This window comes from Neovison vison, chromosome 5 (assembly GCF_020171115.1).
Source record: "Neovison vison isolate M4711 chromosome 5, ASM_NN_V1, whole genome shotgun sequence".
Classification (NCBI taxonomy): Eukaryota; Metazoa; Chordata; class Mammalia; order Carnivora; family Mustelidae; genus Neogale; species Neogale vison.
In genome coordinates, this window is record NC_058095.1 from 63,812,483 (window position 1) to 63,835,525 (window position 23,043).

Sequence of the window (23,043 nt, forward strand, 5' to 3'; positions counted from 1 at the left end):
AGAGCTAAGTGCTGTTAGGTGCTGGGGAGGCCATGTGAGCAAAATAGAGTTGGTCCCTGCCCTCACATGCATCTGGTGGCTTTGTTTTTTGTATAGAATTTCAATAAATTTTAAGTCAGTTGCTTTTTTTCTACCTTATTGTGGTGTATGCCTTAGAAATAGTCTGTTCAGTAGCCTTGTTTGATTTTGCTGCATAACTTGTAGCAGTCTCTGTTAGTGGGTCAAGGGGGAGACAGCACCATAGGATCTTTAAGAGATCTGTTTCTGAGTTAAAAACAAACAAACCGACCTTGGGGAAGTTACTCAGGCTCTCAAAAGCTGTAATTAGGGATAATAATGGAACTAGTTTTAGGTGAGCTCCTTGCAGGCCAAGCTCTTAATATACTGCCTAGTACGTAACAAAGACTCAGTAAATGGTAACTTTGAAAAATTCTTTGTAGTTATCATCCTGTCTATTAATTCTGCAGTATATTCATTTCTTTCCTTTTTTTTTTTTTTTTTTTTTAAGATTTTATTTATTTATTTGACAGAGACACAGCGAGAGAGGGAACACAAGCATGGGGAATGGGAGAGGGAGAAGCAGGCTTCCAGTTGCGGGGCTCGATCCCAGGATCCTGGAATCGTGACCTGAGCTGAAGGCAGATGCTTAATGACTGAGCCATGCAGGCGCCCCAGTATATTCATTTCTTATAGTTGCTGGAATGAATGTTGCTCAGAGAATCGGTTCAGTATAGTGCAGCTGTACCACATAGTTCTCAGTTGCGTTGTTGTCTACTACTGCTGTCTTGGGAAATTTTTCTTTTCTCACTTTATGTAGGGTGAAAGCAGCACCCCGCCCCCGCGCCCCCCGCAAGTTTAGGAGTTATTTGTTGAATGCCCGTATTAGAGTAATCAAATAATTATGCCCTTACTAATGTTTCTTTTAACATCATACTTGATTGGGGTCAGATAGTTGAACCCGAGAGGCCTTTTTTTCTTCAGCTCTCATTCATCTGTCTTCTAAGTGAGGTGTTCAAAAGAGCCTACAAGTAAAATAAATACTTTGTTAAGGGCCTTCCCGCAGAGTAGCTCCTTTGTTTGTTTGTTTGTTTGAGGGACGAATGCCTCAGTTTATTTTACAGGAGAAATTTTAGTTGTGAATTCAACACCTCTCCAACCTCATACAAATTATAGAATCCACTTGATTTCTAGGGTTTCTGCTCAAGACTGGCCTCTGAGATGGGCTCAGGAGGTCTGCTTTCTTTTTCAAAAAGATTTTATTTAATAGAGAGAGAGCGGAAGAGAAAGGGAATGAGTGTGGGGGGGGTTGGGGTGCAAAGGGAGAGGGAGAAGTAGGCTCCCCAATTGAGCCAGGAGCCCGGGATCATGACCTGAGCTGAAGGCAGTTGTTTAACTGACAGAGCCACCCAGGCGCCCCAGGAGGCCCACTTTCTTTAAGTCATGGCCAGTCTGGAGAGCCTTAGGTAGCTGGGCTATCACAGGGGGTGGCCCTTAGCCTCTCCTTGCTTAAAATACTTTTGGGTTTGGACTAGAGCTGGGCTGCTTTATGAGAATTAATGTGACCTGATTTGTCTCAGGTTAATAACTAATATTTTGTCACCTGCAGTATCACAGAAGCCATTCTTCTATCTCATACTTTTGTATCAAAAGGTTTTATTCTTTGATCATTTAAAAGAAAATTGAATTGTGTATTTTGTAGGGTCCTTTTTTTTTTGCTTTGGTAAAACATGGGCTTCTCCTCTGTTGTGACCCTTGGTGTATTCATTCTTGCTTATCTGGAGAGGCATTTGCAGTCCCGCCAGAGTGAAGTATATTTTTAGCTGTTTTTTCCAAGATAGCTTAGGCCACCTTGAAAACCTGTCCAAGTACATTTTGGTTATGCAAAGATTGTAGGCCAAAAGCCAGGAGTTCCTGGTGAGAGGGAATTGGACTTTTATTTTTGGGGTGGGGAGGGATTTTTTTTGAAATTTTGTTGATGCAAGAGAAGTTTCCTGTTGAGTAAATTGATGTCTGTCTTTTTCACTTTTATAGGGGAAGATTAAAAAAGGAATTTAAGTAGACCAGTTTCATTTTACTATGTTTTATTGCCTGTTTACAAAACAAACGAGACTAGTTTGGGGTTTATTCATAAAATTCAGATGAAATGTGGGGTGCCTGGGTGGCTTAGTTAAGCATATGAATCTTGATTTTGGCTCAGGTCATGATCTCTGGGTGGTGGAATTGAGCCCCCCTGTGTCAGACCCTGAGCTGAACATGGAGCCTGTTTAAGATTCACTGTCCCTCACCCCTCCCCCCCTTTAAAAAGATTCCAGTGGTATGTGCTCTTCTCACTTATCTACTTTTAGTATATTTTCATCCTATAATATTGTTATATAGTTAATGTTATGAGGGGATTGTGCATAAAACTTTGACTAGGTTTCATAAAAATTCACGAATCAGGAATGTAACTAACCCCAAGGTAATGAGTTTTGGTGCTAAGGACTGAATTTAAAATTTTGAAACTACCACTTAAGGTCTCCTTTTCCCCTTCAGCCTTAACATTAAACTGAATTCTTGTAAAAGAGGTATCTTGGTGAGCCCTGACTGGAGTGAGGGCAGAAGGCAGGACTTGTTTGGGGGGACCGAAGAGGTAGCTTGTGAAGGTCCCCATTCTCATTGAATGGGAGTATTTCTCCTCCATGGGTTTTATACATTTGGCTCCACGTAACATATTTAAGGAAAGAGTCTGGTTAAAAACAAAAACAAGGGATGCCTGGGTGGCTCATTCGGTTAAGCGGCTGCCTTTGGCTCAGGTCCTCATCAGGCTCCTTGCTCAGCGGGGAGCCTGCTTCTCTCTCTGCATCTCTGTCCCTCTGTCTGCCACTCTGCCTGCTTGTGAGCTCTCTTTCTCTCTCTCTCTCTGACAAATAAATAAAATCTTAAGAAAAAAAAAAAAAAAACCCCAAACAACTATTGCTCTCAACTATTGCTTTGTGTCTTATGGGTAAGTTTTGAGAGGGAAGACATAGTGGTCTCCAGGCTGCCCCTCTTGTGGCCAGGAATAGGCCCCGCTTTGACCCATGTGTGCCAGAGGGGCTAATCTCTGATTTTGTTGATGTTTTCTTGCCAGCTGTGTTGGGCTGATAGTACCTGAACTCTGTTTTATTTTTGAGAAAGTCAAGTTAAACTTCACTAAAATCATATCACAAAACTAGGATATCATGAAGGATTCCTGACAAAAGGGAAACATGGACAAATTGTGCTTGAGTGACACTGAATTAAGTGTTGAACTCAGGATTCATCGTTGCTGAAAATCAGAAGAACACAGACACAAACAACACCAGTATGATGTGGGTGTGTCATCATGTAGACCACTGTTGGAAAAAATTTGGATGACCTTGAGCGAAGATCTTTCCTTTTGCCTCTCCATTCCATTTATAGCTTTATTTACTTAAGATGTCTGTGTTGGGAGGAGAGCTCAGAGATAGATCATGTAAGCATTTCTTTTTTTTCTTTTCCTTAAGATTTTATTTTTAAGTAATCTCCACATCCAGTGTGGGGCTCAAACTTAGAATCCTGAGATCAGATGGGTCACAAGCTCCGCTGACTGAGCCAGCCAGGTGCCCCAGATCATGGAGACATTTCTTAGGGGTGCAGAGCATAATTACATGCAAAACATTTATGAAATGTTTCTGAACACTCACATTGTGAAATACTCTATAGCAATAGAAAGAATGAAGAAGCTCTTTGTAGCCTCATGACAATGATTGCTATATTGAAAAAGATACATTCAGTGATTAAAGCAGGGCTGTAGAACAGTATGTATCTACCGTGCTGCCATATATGTAGGGAGGGGTGTGTGTGTGTGTGTGTGTGTAGGATATTTCGAAACCAGTACCTGCGGTTGCCTTCTGGAAGGACAAGGAGCTGGGGGACCAGGGTGAGAAGATTTTCCTTTTTGCCTTCTGTGGGTACTTTTACAAACTCTAAAATCATACACACAATAATACCTATTTCCAAAAACAAAACAAATGCCAACCCCACCAAGAACCTCATGTGTTGGCTCTTCCCCTCCTCCTGGAGCACATACATGTAGGTGCACAGGAGGGGAGTATTGTGTATTTGAGTGTGCGGCTCTTGCACTGCTGCAGTAAAGACCTTTTGTACAGTGTGCGTCTCCTTAGCGTGTGTACCAAAATTGCTGGATTGTAAAAGGATGGCATTTCAGATCAGTGTGGAAAGACAGATGTGTTCAGTAAGAGTTTTGTTGGGGTAATTAGCTGTCAGTTAGTGAAGAAAATACAACTAGATCCCTACCTTACCATTTTTTGGAAAAAAAGTTTGGTTATTATGGACTAGGTATATGTGTGTGTACACACACACACACACACACACACACATATATACATACATACACACACCTTAAAGGAGTACAGAGGGGAAGGTAGAGAATATTTTTTTACTTTGGAGTAGAAAAAAGGTCTTCAGGTAAAAGAAATTGTGAACTCTGGATGAAAATATTTGTAACATAAAGATAGAAAGGGGATTCATATTCAGAATATTCAGAGGGAGATATTTCTGTTTCAAGACCTGTACCAGCAAAACCACAGGCTGATTTCCCTCAGCCTCTTGTCTGGCCTCTACCCTTCCCACCCCCTTGTTCTCCTCAGGCCTCCTTGCTTTGCCTTAGGGCCTCTGTGGTTCCTCTCCAAGGATTGGGCTTGTCTCTTGTTCTCATCTTTCAAGCTTTGGCTCAAAAGTCATCTTAGAATATAATTTGTTATCCAAACTGGGACAGTTTTGAGAAGGAAATGGAGCATAATTAATAACTGCACTGGGACAATAGCTATAAATTGGGTCTGTTTCAGGAAATCAGGGCAAAGGGTCAGCCTAGCTGAGATTGGCTTTCTGTGATCACCCCATCAGAAATGTCTCCCTTATCCCTTCTCTTCCATCCTGTTTTATTTATAGCCCTTCAGTTCATCATGTTATGTCTTGATTATTGTCTGTGTCACTTCACAATAAGAGGACATGTCGCAGTCGCCATTCTGTGCCAGTGTTTAGAACAGGTTGGTATGTAGTAGTGTACTCCTCAATAGATACTTGTTGGGTATGTGACATTTCTGCCTTTGGTCTTAAAATCTTGTGAAGATATGATAGACATACTGAAAAATTAGATAGAAATGTTATATACAAATCATACTTTTATAAAACAAAATGTTCTCATGTTTGTGGATATTTTGTGGCATACTCTATATAAAATTTCCCATTACCTAAACATTTAAAAAACAATTTCTAGGGGCGCCTGGGTGGCTCAGTCAGTTAAGCACCTGCCTTTGGCTCAGGTCATGATCTCAGGTCCTGGGATCAAGTTCCCTGTTGAGCTCTCTGCTAAGCAGGAGTCTGCTCCTCCCTCTCTCACTCCTTTGATGCTCTCCCTCTCTCTCTCAAATAAATAAAATCTTAAAAAAATAAAAAGAACTATTTTCTGAGCTGATGTATTGGATGTTTAGGATAGTTCCTTGAGGAACAGCTCAGGCATTCATCTTTAGGCATCTCTGTATTGAATAATCAAATGAATTCCTAGGAGTGGAATCGCTGTGGTAGAGGATGTGTGTATTTTCAAGGCTCACAGTGTGTATTGCTATCCTTCTTTAGAGAGTGATTAGTACCCATTTTACCTGTACATCAGTAGTCTGTGAAATAGTGCTTTTTTCTCCAAACTGTCACCATTACTAGGTATTATTTTTAATGTTTTGCCAATTTGGGAAAATTATTTATTTATTTATTGTGATTATTGATGAAATTGGTGTCCTTAATTTTATTTCCTTTGCTAATCCCATATTTCTGTCATGTCTTATATTTCTGTTATGCTCATTTTTTCCCTTATTGATTTGTAAGAAATAGTTTGTTACATCAAAATTTCACTATTTTACTTTTTTCTAGTTTTCTTTTTTCTTATATATTCTTTTTTTTTTTTTAATTAAGCTCTGCATCCAGTGTGGGGCTTGAACTCATGACCCTGAGATCAAGAGTCACATGCTGTATTGACTAGCCACCCAGGCACCCCTACTTTTTCTAGTTTGTAGTTTGCTGTTTTGAGGTATCTTTGCTGTTCGGAAACAATATATATCATATTATATATATAATACATCTATAATTTATTTGATAAGATTAAGATATGTCTTATTGTTTCTGTTTTTGGGGTTGTGCTTAGGATGTCCTCTCCTTAGTTTATATATGTATTTCCTTTTAAAGATTTTATTTATTTATTCATCAGAGAGATGAATAAACAAGAAGCTGGAAGCAGGCTCACTTTCAGGACCCTGGGATTTTGACCTGAGCAGAAGGCAGATGCTTAACCGGCAGGGTCACCCAGGCGCCCCTATATGTGTATTTCTTTTAGGCTTTTTGAAAGTACTGTAAATGTTAGAAGCAGACTCCCCATTGAGTAGAGAGCCCAACACAGGGCTTGATCCCAGGTCCCTCGGATCATGACCTGAGCCGAAGGTGGATGCTTAGTGACTGAGTCACCCAGGCGCCCCACTACAGTCAATTTTAGAACCTCTTTGTCACCTCAAAAAGAAGCTCCAATACAGTGGAATATTATTCAGCCCTAAAAGGGTAGGTAATTTGATATATGCTACCACATGGATAAGCCTTGGAGATACTGTGCAAAGTGCAGATATCCAATCAGAGAACATACCATTTGATTCCACTGCTGTGAGGTCCTTAGAGTAGTCTGGTTCATGGAGACAGAAACTAGAATGGTGGTTAGCAGGACTGAGGGGAGAGGGACTGGAAGTTAGTGTTCAGTGGATACAGAATTTTAGTTGGGGGAGATGAACAAGTTCTGAAGATGGATGGTGGTGGTAGTTGTACAACAGTGTGAATGTACTACTGGTGCTACACAATTATACACTTAAAAATGGCTAAAATGATACATTTTATGTATATTATACCAAAGTAGTTGCTGTTCCTCCATTCCCCTCCTGTCGTTCGTAAGTAGCCATTAATCTACTTTCTGTCGTGTAGATGCATCTCCTGTAATTTCAGATGAAAGGAATCACACGAAGCTTGGACTTTTATGATTGGCTTTTTGTAGTTTTGCGTAATGTTTTCAGGGTTTGTCCAAGTTACAGTGTGTATCAGTACTTCATTCTTTTTTGGTGGGATAATATTCTCTTGTGCGGATATACCTGATTTTATTTATCTATTACATGACGTTTGGGTTTTTTTCCAAGTTTGTGTAGTTATTTTAGGATTTAACTTGAGCTCTGACGATTCTAAGAAGTAAAAGCCTCCATCTCTATTAGGTGAAGGAGGACTCACTGTAAGACTGTGTAGGTAGTTTAACAGGTATCCAAGGTCAAGGAAAGGAGTTCAGCAGCTTCTCATGGGACTGACCCTGGAGCAAAGACTCAGGAGCCAAGGCAGTTGGTTCTCTGTCTCCTGGGCCAGCAAGGTCTCTTGGCTTCCTTTGTCTCTGCATGTCTGCTCTAGTCTGTGTCTAGACTGGCATTCTCTGCTCCCTCTTCAACCTCTCTGGCAACCTTCCCTCTGCAACCTCACTGTGACTCCTACTCTAGCTAACTTTGCAACTCTCTTCCCTGTAGCTGTGGTTCTCAATTCCATATTCCGGGTGAGGGACCTAAGTGGTACATCCCTTGTACACTAGGGGAGTTCACTTGATAGAAACGTGGTGTCAAAGCTTCACCTTAACTAGGGGAAGATTCTCCATAAGGAGTGTGTGCATGGACCTGGTGTGACTTGCCTTTCTGGGTCACTAATGCTAGTCAGTCTGAAGATGACTTAGTTCTCTAGGCCAGTGGTCATCAAACTTTTTGGTCTCAAGAATCCTTTATACTCTTGGGGCTCCTGGGTGACTCAGTTGTTAAGTGTCTCCATTAGGCTCAGGTCATGATCCCAGGGTCCTGGGATCAAGCCCCACATCGGGCTCCCCGCTTGGCAGGAGGCCTGCTTCTCCCTCTCCCACTCCCCCAGCTTGTGTTCCCTCTCTCGTTATCTCTCTCTCTGTCAAATAAATAAATAAAATCTTAAAAAAAAAAAAAAAGAAAGAATCCTTTATACTCTTAAAATTATTTAGGACTCCAAAGAACGTTTGCTTATGTGGGTTCTATATGTTGATATTTACCATATTAGATATTACAGTGGACATTTTAAAGATACTATTAATTCATGTGAAAGTAATATAAATGTACCATATGCTACTATAAAAAACATTTTTTATGTTAAGTAGCTGTTTTCTGGAATAAAACAAAACTTGAGAAGAGTGGCATTGTTTTACATTTTTATAAACCTCTTTGATACCTGGCTTAAAAAAAGATAGCTTTATTCTCAAATCTGTTCCTGCATTCAGTTTTACAGTATATTGTTTGATTGAAGTTTATGGGGAAATGATCATCTCATACAGATATGTATTTGGAAAAGAGAGGGATATTTTAATAGCCTTTTTAGATAATTGTAGATACTCTTTGATACTCTTTGGACAAGTGGCAGTTTTTTAAAGGTTAATTGTTGTGTAGGATCTGAAACCATATCAATGAATTTTTCATATTCCATCACATTAAACATTTATTGAGTTTATTGTACTTTATTTGTAGTAAAATGTATTGAACTTTAAGTAAATATTACATTCATGAATAATTTTATAACATTCTGTATTGGTCATTTGGAAAATACTGATTCATTGAATTATACAGATATTTCAAATGTTGACATATTTCATAATGTAATATCAAAAACTCACAATTGTTAGTATCACCACTACGTTTGCCAGAAAAGTCTTTAAATGTGGGGAAGCTGTCAAGCTCATGGAAGCAGATAAGTTTTTCCAAAATTCTGATTTTCACGAATATTGGCAGTTGTTTTCCTTGAAGTGATAAGCTCACTTTGTTCTTCCTTGAACATTTTCTTATCCTGAATGTCTTCTTAGGCTGTTATTTTGGGGGCAGAATTATTTAATGAAGATAATATTTCCTCTGCGTAAATGCTTGCCTTATAGATACTCTGGAATCTTTTTTTCCCCTAAATTTTTATTTTAAAGTTGGCTTTATGCCCAGTGTGGGGCTTGAACTCATGACCCTAAACTCAGGAGTCACACACTTTATCAGCTGAGCCAGCCAGGCACCCCACTCTTGAATCTTTTTTTTTTTTTTAAAGATTTTGTTTATTTATTTATTTGACAGATCACAAGTAGACAGAGAGGCAGGCAGAGAGAGAGGGGGGAAGCAGGCTCCCCGCAGAGCGGAGAGCCTGATGGGCTTGATCCCAAGACCCCGAGATCATGACCTGAGCCGAAGGCAGAGGCTTAACCCATTGAGCCACCCAGGCACCCCTGAATCTTTTAAACAGTTGACTTTTTACAACCTCAAATCTTAAAACCATAGATTTTTGTTTCTGTAATAGATCACATTTGATTCTCAGACATTTATCCACAAAAAGGACAGTTTGTTGAGCATTTGGTATGTCCCAGGTGCCATGCTGAGATTGTCTATACACCTTTTTACTTACTATAGCTACTGATATTATTGTTTGTGATATATTAAAGAATGTTTTATAAGTCTACCAGGAAAGACCCATTAATGTTTTTCAAACTCCAGAAACTTGTATTAAGTAAATACATGAGAGAAAGCTTTTACTGCTAATTGTGGTTTTATTTATGTAGCTATAGTTATAATTTATTAGAAGTACACCTGGTGCTTTAGTTCTTATCAATTCTATTTTTTCCCATCCTGTTTAGGTGGTTTCCTAGAAACATGATTGTTTGTTGGACTTGATCTCACAGCCTGGTGAGGACTTCTTTACTGATAATGTCAAGTTCAGGTTATCCTCCCAACCAAGGAGCATTCAGCACAGAACAAAGTCGTTATCCTCCCCACTCTGTTCAGTACACCTTTCCCAGCACGCGTCACCAGCAGGTAAGGAGCAAACACTATGCAGTTGCGTAAGTTGTGTTTGTGTGTGTTATACTTTTTCTGTTTAATACATTTGTTGGTCAGAAACCAAATATAATTGGTACATCTATGTATTTTAAATGTCAAGAACTGTTCTCAAAGATTGGGAGACCAAGGGTGGGGATTAATTATCTTTTGTCTTAGTATGGTTTTATGCCAGATTTCAGGGGGTGAACGTGTCTGTTTTTGTTTGTAGTAGTTGTTGATAGAAAAATACCAGTTGTCTCGGGTTTCCAGGTTAAGACCTATGTTTATTGCTCCAAGTTCTGGTTGAGAATTAGCCAGATAACTTGGTGTCTCTTGATTGATGGCCAGGATAGGGCCTATACCTTCTTGAGAGGTTGATGGCAGGAAGATGGAAGAGTTTGTATGCTGATTTACCTTGTGAAAAATAAAATAGGTGAAATTATTAGCTCAGAGTGGGGTAGGGACAGGAGTGTGAGAGGTTTGAAGAAAAAAGGGAAGGGGAAGATAAAATGGTTATCTCAGAAAAAGAAAGCTAATTTACCAATAAAATACTGTTCAGAGACTCCTATGAGTGTGGTCATGATTATGGAGTGAGAATGGACATTGCTATTTTGTTCCTATTTTGGGAAAAATTCACTTTTCAATGTTAAGTATGTTAGTTTGCGTATTTTTGTAGCTGCCCTTTTCTGCTTAAAGAAGTTGCTTTCTATTGCTGGATTGAGAATTTTTATCATGATCGGGTGTTGGATTTTGGTTGCGTTGTCCTCTCTCCACCCATGTTGTCTGAATACTAATTTCCTAGATCATTGTTCCTTCCTCGTTTTTGCCTTTTTAAAATTGACTGTTTTCGTTTATGTATAATAAAATTTTATTTTATGTGTACATTTTGACAGTTCATACACCATAAACCCAGCACCAAAATGAACATGTAGAGTATTTCTGTCACTCCATCCCTTGTACTCCATCTAGGTCAGTCCTCCTACTCTACTTTGCACAAACCTTAGCTCTCAGGAAACCAACTGCTCTGCTTTTTGTCATACCAGATTATTCTTGTTTTGAGTTTTTTTTTTTTTTTTTTAAAGATCTTATTTATTTATTTAACCGACAAGAGATCACAAGTAGGCAGAGAGGAGGGGAAGCAGCCTCTCCGCTGAGCGGAGAGCCTGATGTGGGGCTTGATACTAGGACCCTGGGATCATGACTTGACCCGAAGGCAGAGGCTTTAACCCACTGAGCCACCCAGGCATCCCCTTTGTTTTGAGTTTTATATGAACTTTTTATTTGTGGCTTCTTTTGCTTCCCCTATCTTTGAGATTTATTCATGTTCTGATGCATCTTAGTAGTTTATTTTTATTGCTGGATATGGACTTATCACAACTTATCTAGTTCCCTATTCCAGTTTTCAGCTATTATAGATAAAATTATTTAATTAACATGGATCTCTGTTTTATCTGATTATATAAAGAAGTATTGCCTTATTTTCTTAATTGTATTATTGGAGAGCATGCATTTTTAATTTTTATGAAGTCTGCTTTATTAATTTTTGTCTTTTATGTTTCTTGCTTTTTGTGCATATTTAAGAAGTTTTTGCTAAACTCCAGGTCCCTAAGACTTTCTCCTGTGTTTTCTTGTCTAAGTTTTATAATTCTGGGTCTTTCATTTACATTTATCACCTATTTTGAATTAAATTTTGTTTATGATGTGAGGGGATAATTGAGGTTATTGTTTTGCATACAGCTTTCCAATAGTTCTAGAAACTATTTGTTAAAAAGATTTTTCTTCTTCCTTTTTTTAAAAGATTTTATTTATTTATTTGACACAGAGAGAGACATGTCAAGACAGGGAACACAAGCAGGGGAAGTGGGAGAGGGAAAAGCAGGCTTCCTGCTGAGCAGGGAACCCAATTCGGGGCTCAATCCCAGGACCCTGGGATCATGACCTGAGCGAAAGGCAGATGCTTATCAGCTGAGCCTCCCAGGTGCCCCTAAAAAGATTCTTCTTTCCTCACTGAATTCCTTTTTGCAGATTTTTACTGAAAATCAGTTGACCATATATATGCAAGTCTGTTTGTTTATACAGTTTCCTCTATACTGTTGATGTATTTTGTGTATCTTTACCTTATCGATGTGATTTTCCATGTAAACAAACATGTAGTCCTTTAATAAAGCACTTCATACTGTCTTGATTATTATAGCTTTAGAATAAATTGAAATTGAGTAGTGTGATTCTTCTCTGAATTGTTGTTTTAAATATTCAAGTTCTTAACATTTCTCTCTACACTTTAAAATCAGCTTGTCGGGGCACCTGGGTGGCTCAGTGGGTTAAGCCTCTGCCTTCAGCTCAGGTCATGATCCCAGGGTCCTGGGATCAAGCCCCGAATCGGGCTCTCTGCTCAGCCGGGAGCCTGCTTCCTTCTCTCTCTCTCTGCCTGTCTTTCTGCCTGCTTGTGATCTCTCTCTGCCAAATAAATAAATAAAATCTTTAAAAAAAAATAAAATCAGTGTGTCAGTTTCTACAAAAAGGCTTATTTATGTTTTTTTAAAGATGTGTTTATTTTTTGGGGGGGAGGGGCAGAGGGAGACAGAGAGAGTCAGAAGCAGACTCTGCTCCTGACTCTGAGATCACAACTTGAGCCCAGACCAGGAGTCGATGCTTAACTGACTGCGCCACCTAGGCGCCCCTTGCTAGGATTCTGATTGGCTTTGTATTGAGTCTAGAGATAAATTGGGGAGAGAATTGACAACATAACAACCTTAATTTTTCTGGTCCAGGAACGTGGTATAAGTGCATTTATTTTGGTCTTCATTAATTTTTCTCAATAATGTTTTGTAGTTTTTAGTGTGCAGGTCGTGTACATCTTTTGTTGGATTTGTTCCTAAATGTTTCATATTTTTTTAGAAGATTTTATTTGAGAGCAAGATGGGGGAGGGGCAAAGAAGAAGGAGTAAGAGAAGCAGACTTCCTCCTGAGCAGGGACCCTGATGGTGGGCTTGATTCCAGGACCCCAAGATCATGACCTGAGCCGAAGGCAGATGCTTAACTGACTGAGCCACACAGGTGTCCCAATATTTCGTATTTTTGATGCAAAAATGTATTATAAATGTATTGATTTTGGAATTTTTATTTTCAGTTCATTGCTACTATGTCTGTTCATCTTGTGTCCTGCAACCTTACTTGTTACTTTTAGTTGCTTTTTTATAGATTTCGTAAGATTTTTTTTTTTTTTAAATTTTTAATTTGTTTGACAGAAAGAGACCACAAGTAGGCAGAGAGGCTGGCAGAGAGAGGGGCGGGAAGCAGGCGCCCCTCTGAGCAGAGAGCCTGATGCGGGGCTCGATCCTAGGTCCCCGGATCATGACCTGAGCCTAAGGCAGAGGCTTAACCCACTGAGCCACCCAGGTGCCCTGAGATTTTTTTTTTTTTTTTAAAGATTTTATTTATTTGACAGTGATCACAAGTAGGCAGAGAGGCGGGCAGAGTGGGGAGCAGAGAGCCCGATGTGGGTGGGGCTCAATCCCAGGACCTTGGGGTCATGACCTGAGCAGAGGCAGTTAAATCAGAGGCTTAAGTTAAGGCAGAGGCTTAACCCATTGAGGCACCCAGGTGCCCCTCCATAAGATTTTCTATGTAGATGATCCTGTAATCTGAGAATAAAGAGTTTTGCTTGTACCTTTCCAAACTGGATGTCTTTTCTCTTTTCTTCCTTATTGTTCTGGCTTTCATTGCTTGTAAAAGTGTTGAAGAGGTGAGAGTTGACATTCTTGACTTATTTCTCATCTTAAGAGGAAGGCATTCAGTTTTTGACCATTAGGAATGTTGTTAACAGCCGATGACTACACTTGTCATGGGAAGCATTGAGTAATGTCTAGAATTGTCAAATCAATATGTTGTACACCCGAAACTAATATAACATTGTATGCTGATTATGCTTCAGTAAAAAAAAAAAAAAAGAATGTTGTTAGCTTGGGAAGTGTTTCTTCCTCCTATATTTTCTTAAAGAGTTTGTGTAGGATTAGTATTTTTTCTTCCTTAGAAGTTTGATAAAATTTTTCAGTGAAGTCAGGGCCTAGAATTTTCTTTGTGTGAAGAATTTAAATTATGAATTGTTTCTTTAATAGCTATAATTCAAATTTTTTTTTTCTTGAGTCAGTTTGGGGAAGTTTTGTTCAATATATTAAATTATGTAAGTTGTCATACTATTCCCTTTATCTTGTGTCTTTGAGATCTGTTGTGATATCATTCCTAAGGTCGATAGTGTTTTTCCCTTCCTTTTTTTCTTTATTAGTCTAGCCTAGGGGTTCATCAATTTAATTGATTCTATTCTGAGAATAACTTTGGTTTCATCCATTTTCACCATTTCTTTTCTGTTTTTTTTGAGAGAGAGAGAGAGACAGACGTGTGCAGGAGCATTGGGGGTTGGGGCAGTTGAAGAGGGAGAGAGAGATGACTTTTTTTTTTTTTTTTGACAGACAGAGATCACAAGTAGGCAGAGAGAGAGAGGGAAGCAGGCTCCCTGCTGAGCAGAAGCCTGATGCAGGGCTCGATCCCAGGACCCTGGGATCATGACCTGAGCTGAAGGCAGAGGCTTTAACCCACTGAGCCACCCAGGCGCCCCTTCAGCTTGATTTTTAAAGAATAGTTTTACTTGATACAGAATGCGAAGTTATGGCTCAACACCTTAAAAGATGCCGTTTGTTGTATTCTGGCGTGTATGGTTTCTAACCAGTAGTCTTTGGTCGTTCTTAACTTTATTTGTATGTAAGTATCTTTTCCCCTCTTGGTTACTTTTAAGATTTTTTTCTTTATCACTTGTTTTCAGCAATCTGATTATGATGTGCCTTTGTTGTGCCTTTTTTTTTTTTTAAAGTTTTTTTTTTTTTAAATTTGACAGACGGAGGGCGCCTGGGTGGCTCAGTGGGTTAAGCCGCTGCCTTCGGCTCAGGTCATGATCTCAGGGTCCTGGGATCGAGTCCGGCATCGGGCTCTCTGCTCAGCGGGGAGCCTGCTTCCCCCTCTCTCTCTCTGCCTGCCTCTCTGCCTACTTGTGATCTCTCTCTGTCAAATAAATAAATAAAATCTTTAAAAAAAAAAAATTTGACAGACGGAGATCACAAGTAGGCAGAGAGGCAGGTGGGGGCTGGGGAAGCAGGCTCCCTGCTGAGCAGAAAACCCAATGTGGGGCTTGATTCCAGGACCCTGGTATCATGACCTGAGCTGAAGGCAGAGGCTTTAACCCACTGAGCCACCCAGGCGCCCCTGTTGTACCTTTTGAATGTATATGTTATTGTCTTTGACATTCACTGAACTTCATGCTTCTGTGGATTTATAATTTTCATAAAATTTGGGCAATTTTCAGCCTTTATTTCTTTAGATATGTTTTTCTGTCTCCTCTCCCACTAAGGTTTTGTTTGTTTGTTTTTTTTTTTCTTTCCCTGAAGCACCAGTGACTGGTATTTAATATTAATCCTACAGGTCATCGGACCTCTATTCATTTTATTTTTTCTGTTTTTTTTCTTCTGCAATTTCCAACCTATTTTTAATTTTAAGTAGGGAAATTTTCATTACAGACATTGGATTTTTTAAATTTTTGAGTGGAATAGGAACATTGTGAATTTTATACATTTTAGTACTGCATTTTGTTGTATTCCTTTTTTTTTTTTTTAAAGATTTTATTTATTTATTTGACATAGAGAGGTCACAAGTAGACAGAGAGGCAGGCAGAGAGAGGGAAGCAGTCTCCCTGCCGAGCAGAGAGCCCGATGGCGGGACTCGATCCCAGGACCCTGAGATCATGACCTGAGCTGAAGGCAGAGGCTTTAACCCACTGAGCTACCCAGACGCCCCAGCAGTTAACTTTTGAGTTTTAGTTTTAAACACTTTAAGGGCGAGTCTAGAGAAGTCTTTATTCTAAGTCTTATTTGTCCTCCACATCTAAACTTTTCTCTTCTGGGGTATTTAGTGATTATCTCATGTATTCACTGGGGTTTCTTCCTGCTGGCTGGAGGAAATTTGAATGAGTTCTGGCCCAGTGTAAGCTCTGGGAATTGTTCTATAGTTTCTCCAAAGTGTTCTTTCTAAGAACAACCAGAGATGTTTAATTTAGGACTGAGCTGTGCTCTCCTATGCACTTGCAGATTGGAATTCAGCCAATGACCTAGGAGAGCCCAAGTTCACATTTCCGGAAATCTTTCTGTATGCGATTCCTTCTGCTCAGAAGGTCTCCAGAAATGCTCTCCTTGTGGCTTTATCAAACTACTACGATTGCTTCTTGAGGGAATAAGAGTACAGGGCGCTGTTCAGATTTCCTTCCCAGGGATGCAGTGTGGAAATTGCCTCCAGGCAGAAAGCTTGCAGTGTAGCAGAGTCCCCTCTTTCTGTAATTTTTCTCAGAGACTGAGACCTGTGCAGCCTGTTTTCCAGGGTCTGAAGATAGTTAATTACATTTTGTCCACTTTTTTGGTTGTTTACTGTGGGAATGTCGTTTTGGACAGTTACATATTCACAGCTAGAACCGGCATGCCCTGGTGTTTGTTTCATTTCACTGCTTACTCTCAATCTGTCTTTCTGGATAGTCCATCATTTAGAGATTCTTTCAAAGAGTCTGTGGTTGGTACATTTTCAGAGTCCTTGAATTCTGAAGAGTTTGTAGTCCTAAAATTTGAGATGGTTTGGTTATTGAATTTGTGGGTTCAAAGTTGTGTCTCTCTGAAGTTGTTTTCCTCCGGTCTGTTTCCTTCTATATAATGTTGTGGATGAAAAGACTGTTTATTACGATCCTTGTTACTTTGTAGGAAACCTGTTTCCTATTTCTTATGACACCTAGTCAAATTTTCTTTTTATCCTTGCTTGTCTGAAATTTTGTTGTGTCCATCCAGTGTGATGAATTAATTTTTAAACTATCATCAGCTTTTCTCTTATGCCCTTTTAAATGCAAGGACTTTGTCTTTTCTAACTTCTGAGAAATGCCGTTTTTTCTTAGAATATTGTCTCTTCACCTGTGGGTATGGGAGGTCGGAACGTTTTAAGCTAGCCCCATTTTTAACGTTTCTTCTCTAATTTCTGTTGCTCTGTGCTTCTCTGTGTTACAAGAGAAGTCCTCTGTTTTGTCTTTGTCTTCGCTTCCTCTTCACCTGTTCTGTTCTACTATTGCTTAATTTTATCGATCAACTTTTTATTTCTTAGAATGTTATTTGGTCCCTTTTGGGGGGGTATAATTTATACTTGTGTCTTTTTTTACTTAGTCTTTTATCTATTTCTTTGGATGTGAATTCTTTTTTGAGTGAGTTAAGGTGCTTTTTAATTTTTAATTTTTATTTTTTTAAATCTTTATTTATTTATTTGACAGACAGAGATCACAAGTAGGCAGAGAGGCAGGCAGAGAGAGAGGAGGAAGTAGGCTCCCTAGCGAGCAGAGAGCCTGATGTGGGGCTCAATCCCAGGCCCTGAGATCATGACCTGAGTTGAAGGCAAGGCTTAACCCACTGAGCCACCCAGGCGCCCCTATGCTGCTTTTTAAAAAGTGGTTCTGGGGCGCCTGGGTGGCTCAGTGGGTTAAGCCGCTGCCTTCAGCTCAGGTCATGATTTCAGGGTCCTGGGGTCGAGTCCCGCATCAGGCTCTCTGCTCAGCAGGGAGCCTGCTTCCTCCTCTCTCTCTGCCTGCCTCTCTGCCTACTTGTGATCTCTCTCTGTCAAATAAATAAATAAAATCTTAAAAAAAAAAAAAAGTGGTTCTGACTTGGGGCATCTGGGCTGCTCAGTCCGTTAAGCATCTGCCTTCAACTCACATCATCTTGGGGCCTTGGGATTGAGCCCCTTGTCAGGTTCCCTGCTTAGGGGGCAGTCTACTTATCCCTCTGCCCTTCTTGGTGCTCATGCTCTCTCTCTCAAATAAATAAAATATTTTTTAAAAAAGTGATTCTGAGTTTTCTTTAGTGTTTAGTGTTTCTGGATTATGTTTCCAACTTTGCATCTGATTTTTTTTTTTTTTTAAAGATTTTATTTATTTGACAGACTGAGATCACAAGTAGGCAGAGAGGCAGGCAGAGAGATAGGAGGAAGCAGGCTCGATCCCAGGACTCTGGGATCATGACCTGAGCCGAAGGCAGAGGCTTTAACCCACTGAGCCACCCAGGCGCCCCTGATATTTTTTCTTAGACTACGTAAAATTATGCTGGGCTCTCTCTTATCTGTTCCTTGTTTCAGTCTGTACTGCTCAGTTTTATTCTGTTTATGATTAAAAAATTTTTTTGTTGACATACTATTCATATAAAACTCACCATTTTGGGGCAGCTGGGTGGCTCATTTGATTAAGCATCTGCCTTCAGCTTAGGTCATGATCCCAGGGTCCTGGGATTAAGCCCCACAACTGGCTCCCTGCTCGGCGGGAAGCCTTTTCCCCCTCTCTCATTCCCCCTGTTGATGTTTCTTTTCTTGCTGTCTGTCTCTCTGTCAAATAAATAAATAAAATCTTAAAAAAAAGGTCACTATTTTAAAGTGCATAATATAATAGCTTCTAGTATATTCACGGTGTTGGACATCCATTACCATTATCTAATTCCAAAACTTTCTTTTTAAAGGATTTTATTGAGTGAGTGAGTGAGAGGAGAGCATATGGAGAGGGAGGGGCACAGGGAGGGGGAGAAGCAGACTCCCCCGCTGAGCAGCGAGCCTGACCCAGGGGCTCAGTCCCAGGACCCTGGGATTATGACCTGAACTGAAGGCAGACATTTAACTGACTGAGCCACTTAGGCACCCCTTCCAGAACTTTTCTGTCATCCAAAATAAAACCCATACCTCATACCAGTTAATCCCAATTCTTGTCTTCCCTCCATTCCCTGGCAAACGCTAATCTACTTTCTGTCTCTGTTGATTTGTTTCTTATAGACATGGTGTATAACTGGAATCATAAGATATGTGGTCTCTTATTTCTCTATTTAGTTAGCATTATGTTTTCTAGGTTCATCTGGGTTCTACCATACTTCATTCCTTGTTAGGATTGACTAACATGCCACTGTATAGATGCACCACATTTTGTTTATCCATTGTAAGTCACTGGGCATTTGGATTCTTCCTGCTTTTTGGCTATTGTGAATAACACTGCTTTGAAAATTTGTATCCCCAAGTTTTGTGTGTGAACATATGCTTTTAATTACGTCTTGTGTACACGTATGAGAATTCCTGGGTTATTTGTCAGTTCTAGGTATAAGTATCTGTTTATGATTGTTAACGTTAATAGGTTTCTTTTGAAAAGAAGCTTTTGTCTTTTCAACAGAAAGTCAAAAGTGTGAGAACAAACATTCAAAACGCCCACCTGGAATGGTGGAGAAACTATTACATTGAACTAGCAGGTTGAGTCTCTGGACTTCTTTCTCTTCATTTGTAGATATACATGTTTTTTGTTTGTTTGTTTGTTTTGTTTTTAAGATTTTGTTTATTTATTTGACAGACAGAGATCACAAGTAGTCAGAGAGGCAGGCACAGAGAGAGGGGGAAGCAGGCCCCCTGCCAAGCAGAGAGCCTGATTCGGGGCTTGATCTCAGGACCCTGAGATCATGACCTGAGCCGAAGGCAGAGAGGCTTAACCCACTGAGCCACCCAGGCGCCCCCCGATATATGTGGATTTAACTCAGTGGCTTCTGTGGCCCTTCCTGCTCACCCATTTTGAATTTGAGGTTGGAGGAGCGCTTTTTAGAATTTCATATTGAACACATGAGTTTGAGATCTTACCGCTTGAATAATACAGATTGGAAGTTACTGTAATGTATGTTTCTTAGGAGAATGAGTCAACTATAGACTGAATACTGAATTTCATTTTGAATTCTTTTGAATGATACTCAGTTAAAATGTTGATTGTTTTAGGGGCCCCTGGGTGGCTCAGTGGGTTAAGCCGCTGCCTTCGGCTCGGGTCATGATCTCAGGGTCCTGGGATTGAGTCTCACATCGGGCTCTCTGCTCAGCGGGGAGCCTGCTTCCTCCTCTCTCTCTGCCTGCCTCTCTGCCTACTTGTGGTCTCTCTCTGTCAAATAAATAAATTAAAAATCTTAAAAAAAAAAGTTGATTGTTTTAGGTTCATGGGGACGAATCAGACCAGTGGAAGGTGGAAATCATCATTGCTGTTTCCTTCCATACTTAGTGCCGTAACTGCCTCTGTGCATTTATACATGGTTTAATTTCATGACGCTTTTCAATTTTTGGCTAATAAGTAATTTATGATTGTTTTAATACTAGGAATTTGCAGTCCCTGACTATCGTTCTTCTCATCTTGAAGTCAGCCAGGCATCACAGCTCCTGCAGCAGCAGCAGCAGCAGCTTCGCAGACGACCCTCCCTGCTCTCAGAATTTCACCCGGGTTCTGACAGGTAACGGCGCTCTTTTGTGTTTCCGTCTGGGATGGAACTTCTCAAGTGTGTGTTTGCTTCACAGGTGTGCCATTGGGTTTAACGTGGTTTTTATTTTTTATAATTGTATAACCAAGCCATGACGGGTCATTTATTGTTTACATTTTGAGCTCTTTTATGTTTGTTGATCTTTTGGAGTAGTTACCGTAATAGTTAAAAACAAAAACAAAAACAAAAAAAACTCTTAGCTCTTGTTTCCAGAGTTCATAGTTCTGCTGTGTAGTGGGAAGTCAGGTAGACTTAGGTTGCGATCCTGGTCAGCTTGTAATCTTGGTCGTGTGTATAAATGTGTTCTTAATTTAGGCTGCATGATAGAACCACCTTGGTTTTTAAACTTGATGCCCAAAGCCCCATCTCAGAAGAATTAAATCAGTTCCTGGGATTGGGCCCAGGCGTCTGCGTATGTCTGGAGTTTCCCAGGTCATTCTCATTGGCAGCTAGGGTTGCAAATTACTGATGCAGACTCCTCAAACCTTAGTTTTCTCACTTGTACTTTTGAGAATAGTAATGGCAGTGTCCTCAAAGGAGAGGAGTTGTTGGCCCTGTTCATGGTAGACATTCATTTTCCCCAGTGTCCTTACATCTCTGTTCTCTCTTACCCCATCCTTGCTCTTAATCTAAAGTATTTTGAAATATAATAGCTCCTTTTATTAAATGGCCTTTTTGGGTTTCTTGTTTTAGCACTTTTATAAAGAATCTGATTTTCTATTTTAAAAATATGTTTACTGTTCAGGTTTGAAGATGATAAAAGGATTGAAATTATTTGGCTGTGTTTAAAATTATTATAAAATACATTTTTCTGGTGAATGTTGTGGAGAGAATTGAGGTCACTCTCCTCCATAATATCTAGCAAATATACAAAAATAACTCTTCAAAAAATGACCAAAAATCACCCTGTATATAGAAGGAAAGGCATACAGCCACATTGCTATAAACTCGGAAAAGTGGCACTCAAGAAAGGACTTAGAAGAATCTTGCATGATGTGGCCTCCTAGTTTCTAATTCTGCTCTCAAAGAAGTAGTATTGAAGGAAGAAAGAGGGTCAGTAAAATCCTAGGGTTTCTCATAAATACTCTTGGATTTGAGAAAAACATACATGGTGAGGGTATAGTGGTGATGAGTTGTTTGCTTGGGAATCCCATTGTGCCATCTTGCAGGAAGGGCAGGCATGGTGTGCTTTTTTCCAAAGTGATGAGCCAGAGCCGTCATGAGTGGTTATGTGTCTAGCTTGTAGAGGAAACCAGGATCCTCAACAAAGGCTATCATAGCCCCAGCCAAGTTTCCCTCTCCTTTGCCCCATTTCCCTGTTCCCTCAGGCTTTAGAAAAATATAGAAAGCCAAACCCAGTCCTCTATCTATAGACAAATGCCCCACAAAGGAAAACCCCCCCATTCTATATACCAAAGAGAAAATCTGAGTGGGACTGCACATGGTGTACCCGAGCAGTACAGTAATGATGCCAGGAATGGGGCAAAGACAGGCCTGGAAAGGAAAATTAAAGAAAGCAGTATAGAGTATCAAAAATAAAGACCCCATTGGGTAAGAGGATGAAAACTGAAGAACTTTCCCCCCCTCAGTGCTATGTGCTACAGGAGAAGTAAAATTAATAATAAGGTCTTTAAAAGGTACAAGGCAACCCAATTAGATAAAATGAAAGATTGGACATTCCAGTGTGCCCAAGCTCACCACTATAAATTCAATATATAAAATAAGATAAAGGAATGGAACAGGTGAGGCTAAAATTTAGACTTTTGTCTTGCAAGAAAGTCTGGAGATAATCAGAGTGGTACAGAAGCATAAAAATGAATACCGTTAGAAAGAAGTTGGTAAATATGGAGGATAAATTAAAATCATCCAACATATCATAAGACCATGTGTTTCTGAGGTGAAGAACCTGTAAAGGAAAGGAAATAATATTCATAATTTAAGAAGAAGCCTTTTTTTGGGGGGGGGGCAAAGTGAAGGAAGAGCTCTGCAGACTGATAAGGCTTATCTTGCTCCAGGGATCACTTACACAGAATTATTGACACTAAGACGGATCCTGGTTCAGTTCTTAAAGTTCAAGGGTAAGTGAAAGAATCGGGAATCCAGGAAGCAAAAAAAAAATCCTTGACAGGGAAGAAAAAGAGTCTGGCTTCAAGCTGCTACAGGGATAGAAGATAGTAGAGCAGTAGCTAGAAAAAGACATTGAGATCTTAAGAATATTATATGCCACTTAATTTTAAGAACAAAAGCAATAGGCACACAGTTTTAGACATGAAAGCACTGATCATCTAAAACTTCTTGAAGAATTTCTAGGTGATGGAATTCAGCCAATAAATGGAAGCCATGGTGAAAGGACTAGTAAAGCCGCATACCTCCTTAGGTGAAAAGTCTGTGTGAGGCACCTAGATGAATTATGGTTCCAACACTGAACGTCAGTAGCAAATCTTGATAGTGAAAAATGATAAAACTACAGGACCTAGAGGTAATGCAGATACTGGGAGACAGTTTAAAGATAGGCAGTTGAAGAGTACGCCTGGAATGACTTGATACTACTACCTTTTGTTTTGTTTTTTTTTTTTTTTGCCTTTTGTTTTATTTTATTTTTGTATTTTATTAATACATAATGTATTTTTTGCTTCAGGGGTGACTTGAATTGTTAGGTTAATAAAAAAAAGTCCCATTTTTTTTTTTTTAAGATTTTATTTATTTTTTTGGGGGTACATGGGTGGATCAGTTGT

The 23,043-nt window shown here is 39.7% G+C and overlaps 1 protein-coding gene across 18 annotated transcripts in view; it reads left to right on the top strand.

Annotated features, from left to right (window-relative positions):
- The window catches only part of NCOR1 (nuclear receptor corepressor 1), a 156,021-nt gene that overhangs the window by 11,200 nt on the left and 121,778 nt on the right, over positions 1-23,043 (top strand). For all 18 annotated transcript variants that reach the window (XM_044249178.1, XM_044249177.1, XM_044249190.1 and 15 more), the window contains exons 2-3: positions 9,743-9,920; positions 20,151-20,281. In XM_044249178.1, coding sequence (XP_044105113.1) covers positions 9,813-9,920; positions 20,151-20,281 — 239 coding nt within the window. In that variant the 5' untranslated portion in view covers positions 9,743-9,812. The remainder of the gene's footprint in view (positions 1-9,742; positions 9,921-20,150; positions 20,282-23,043) is intronic.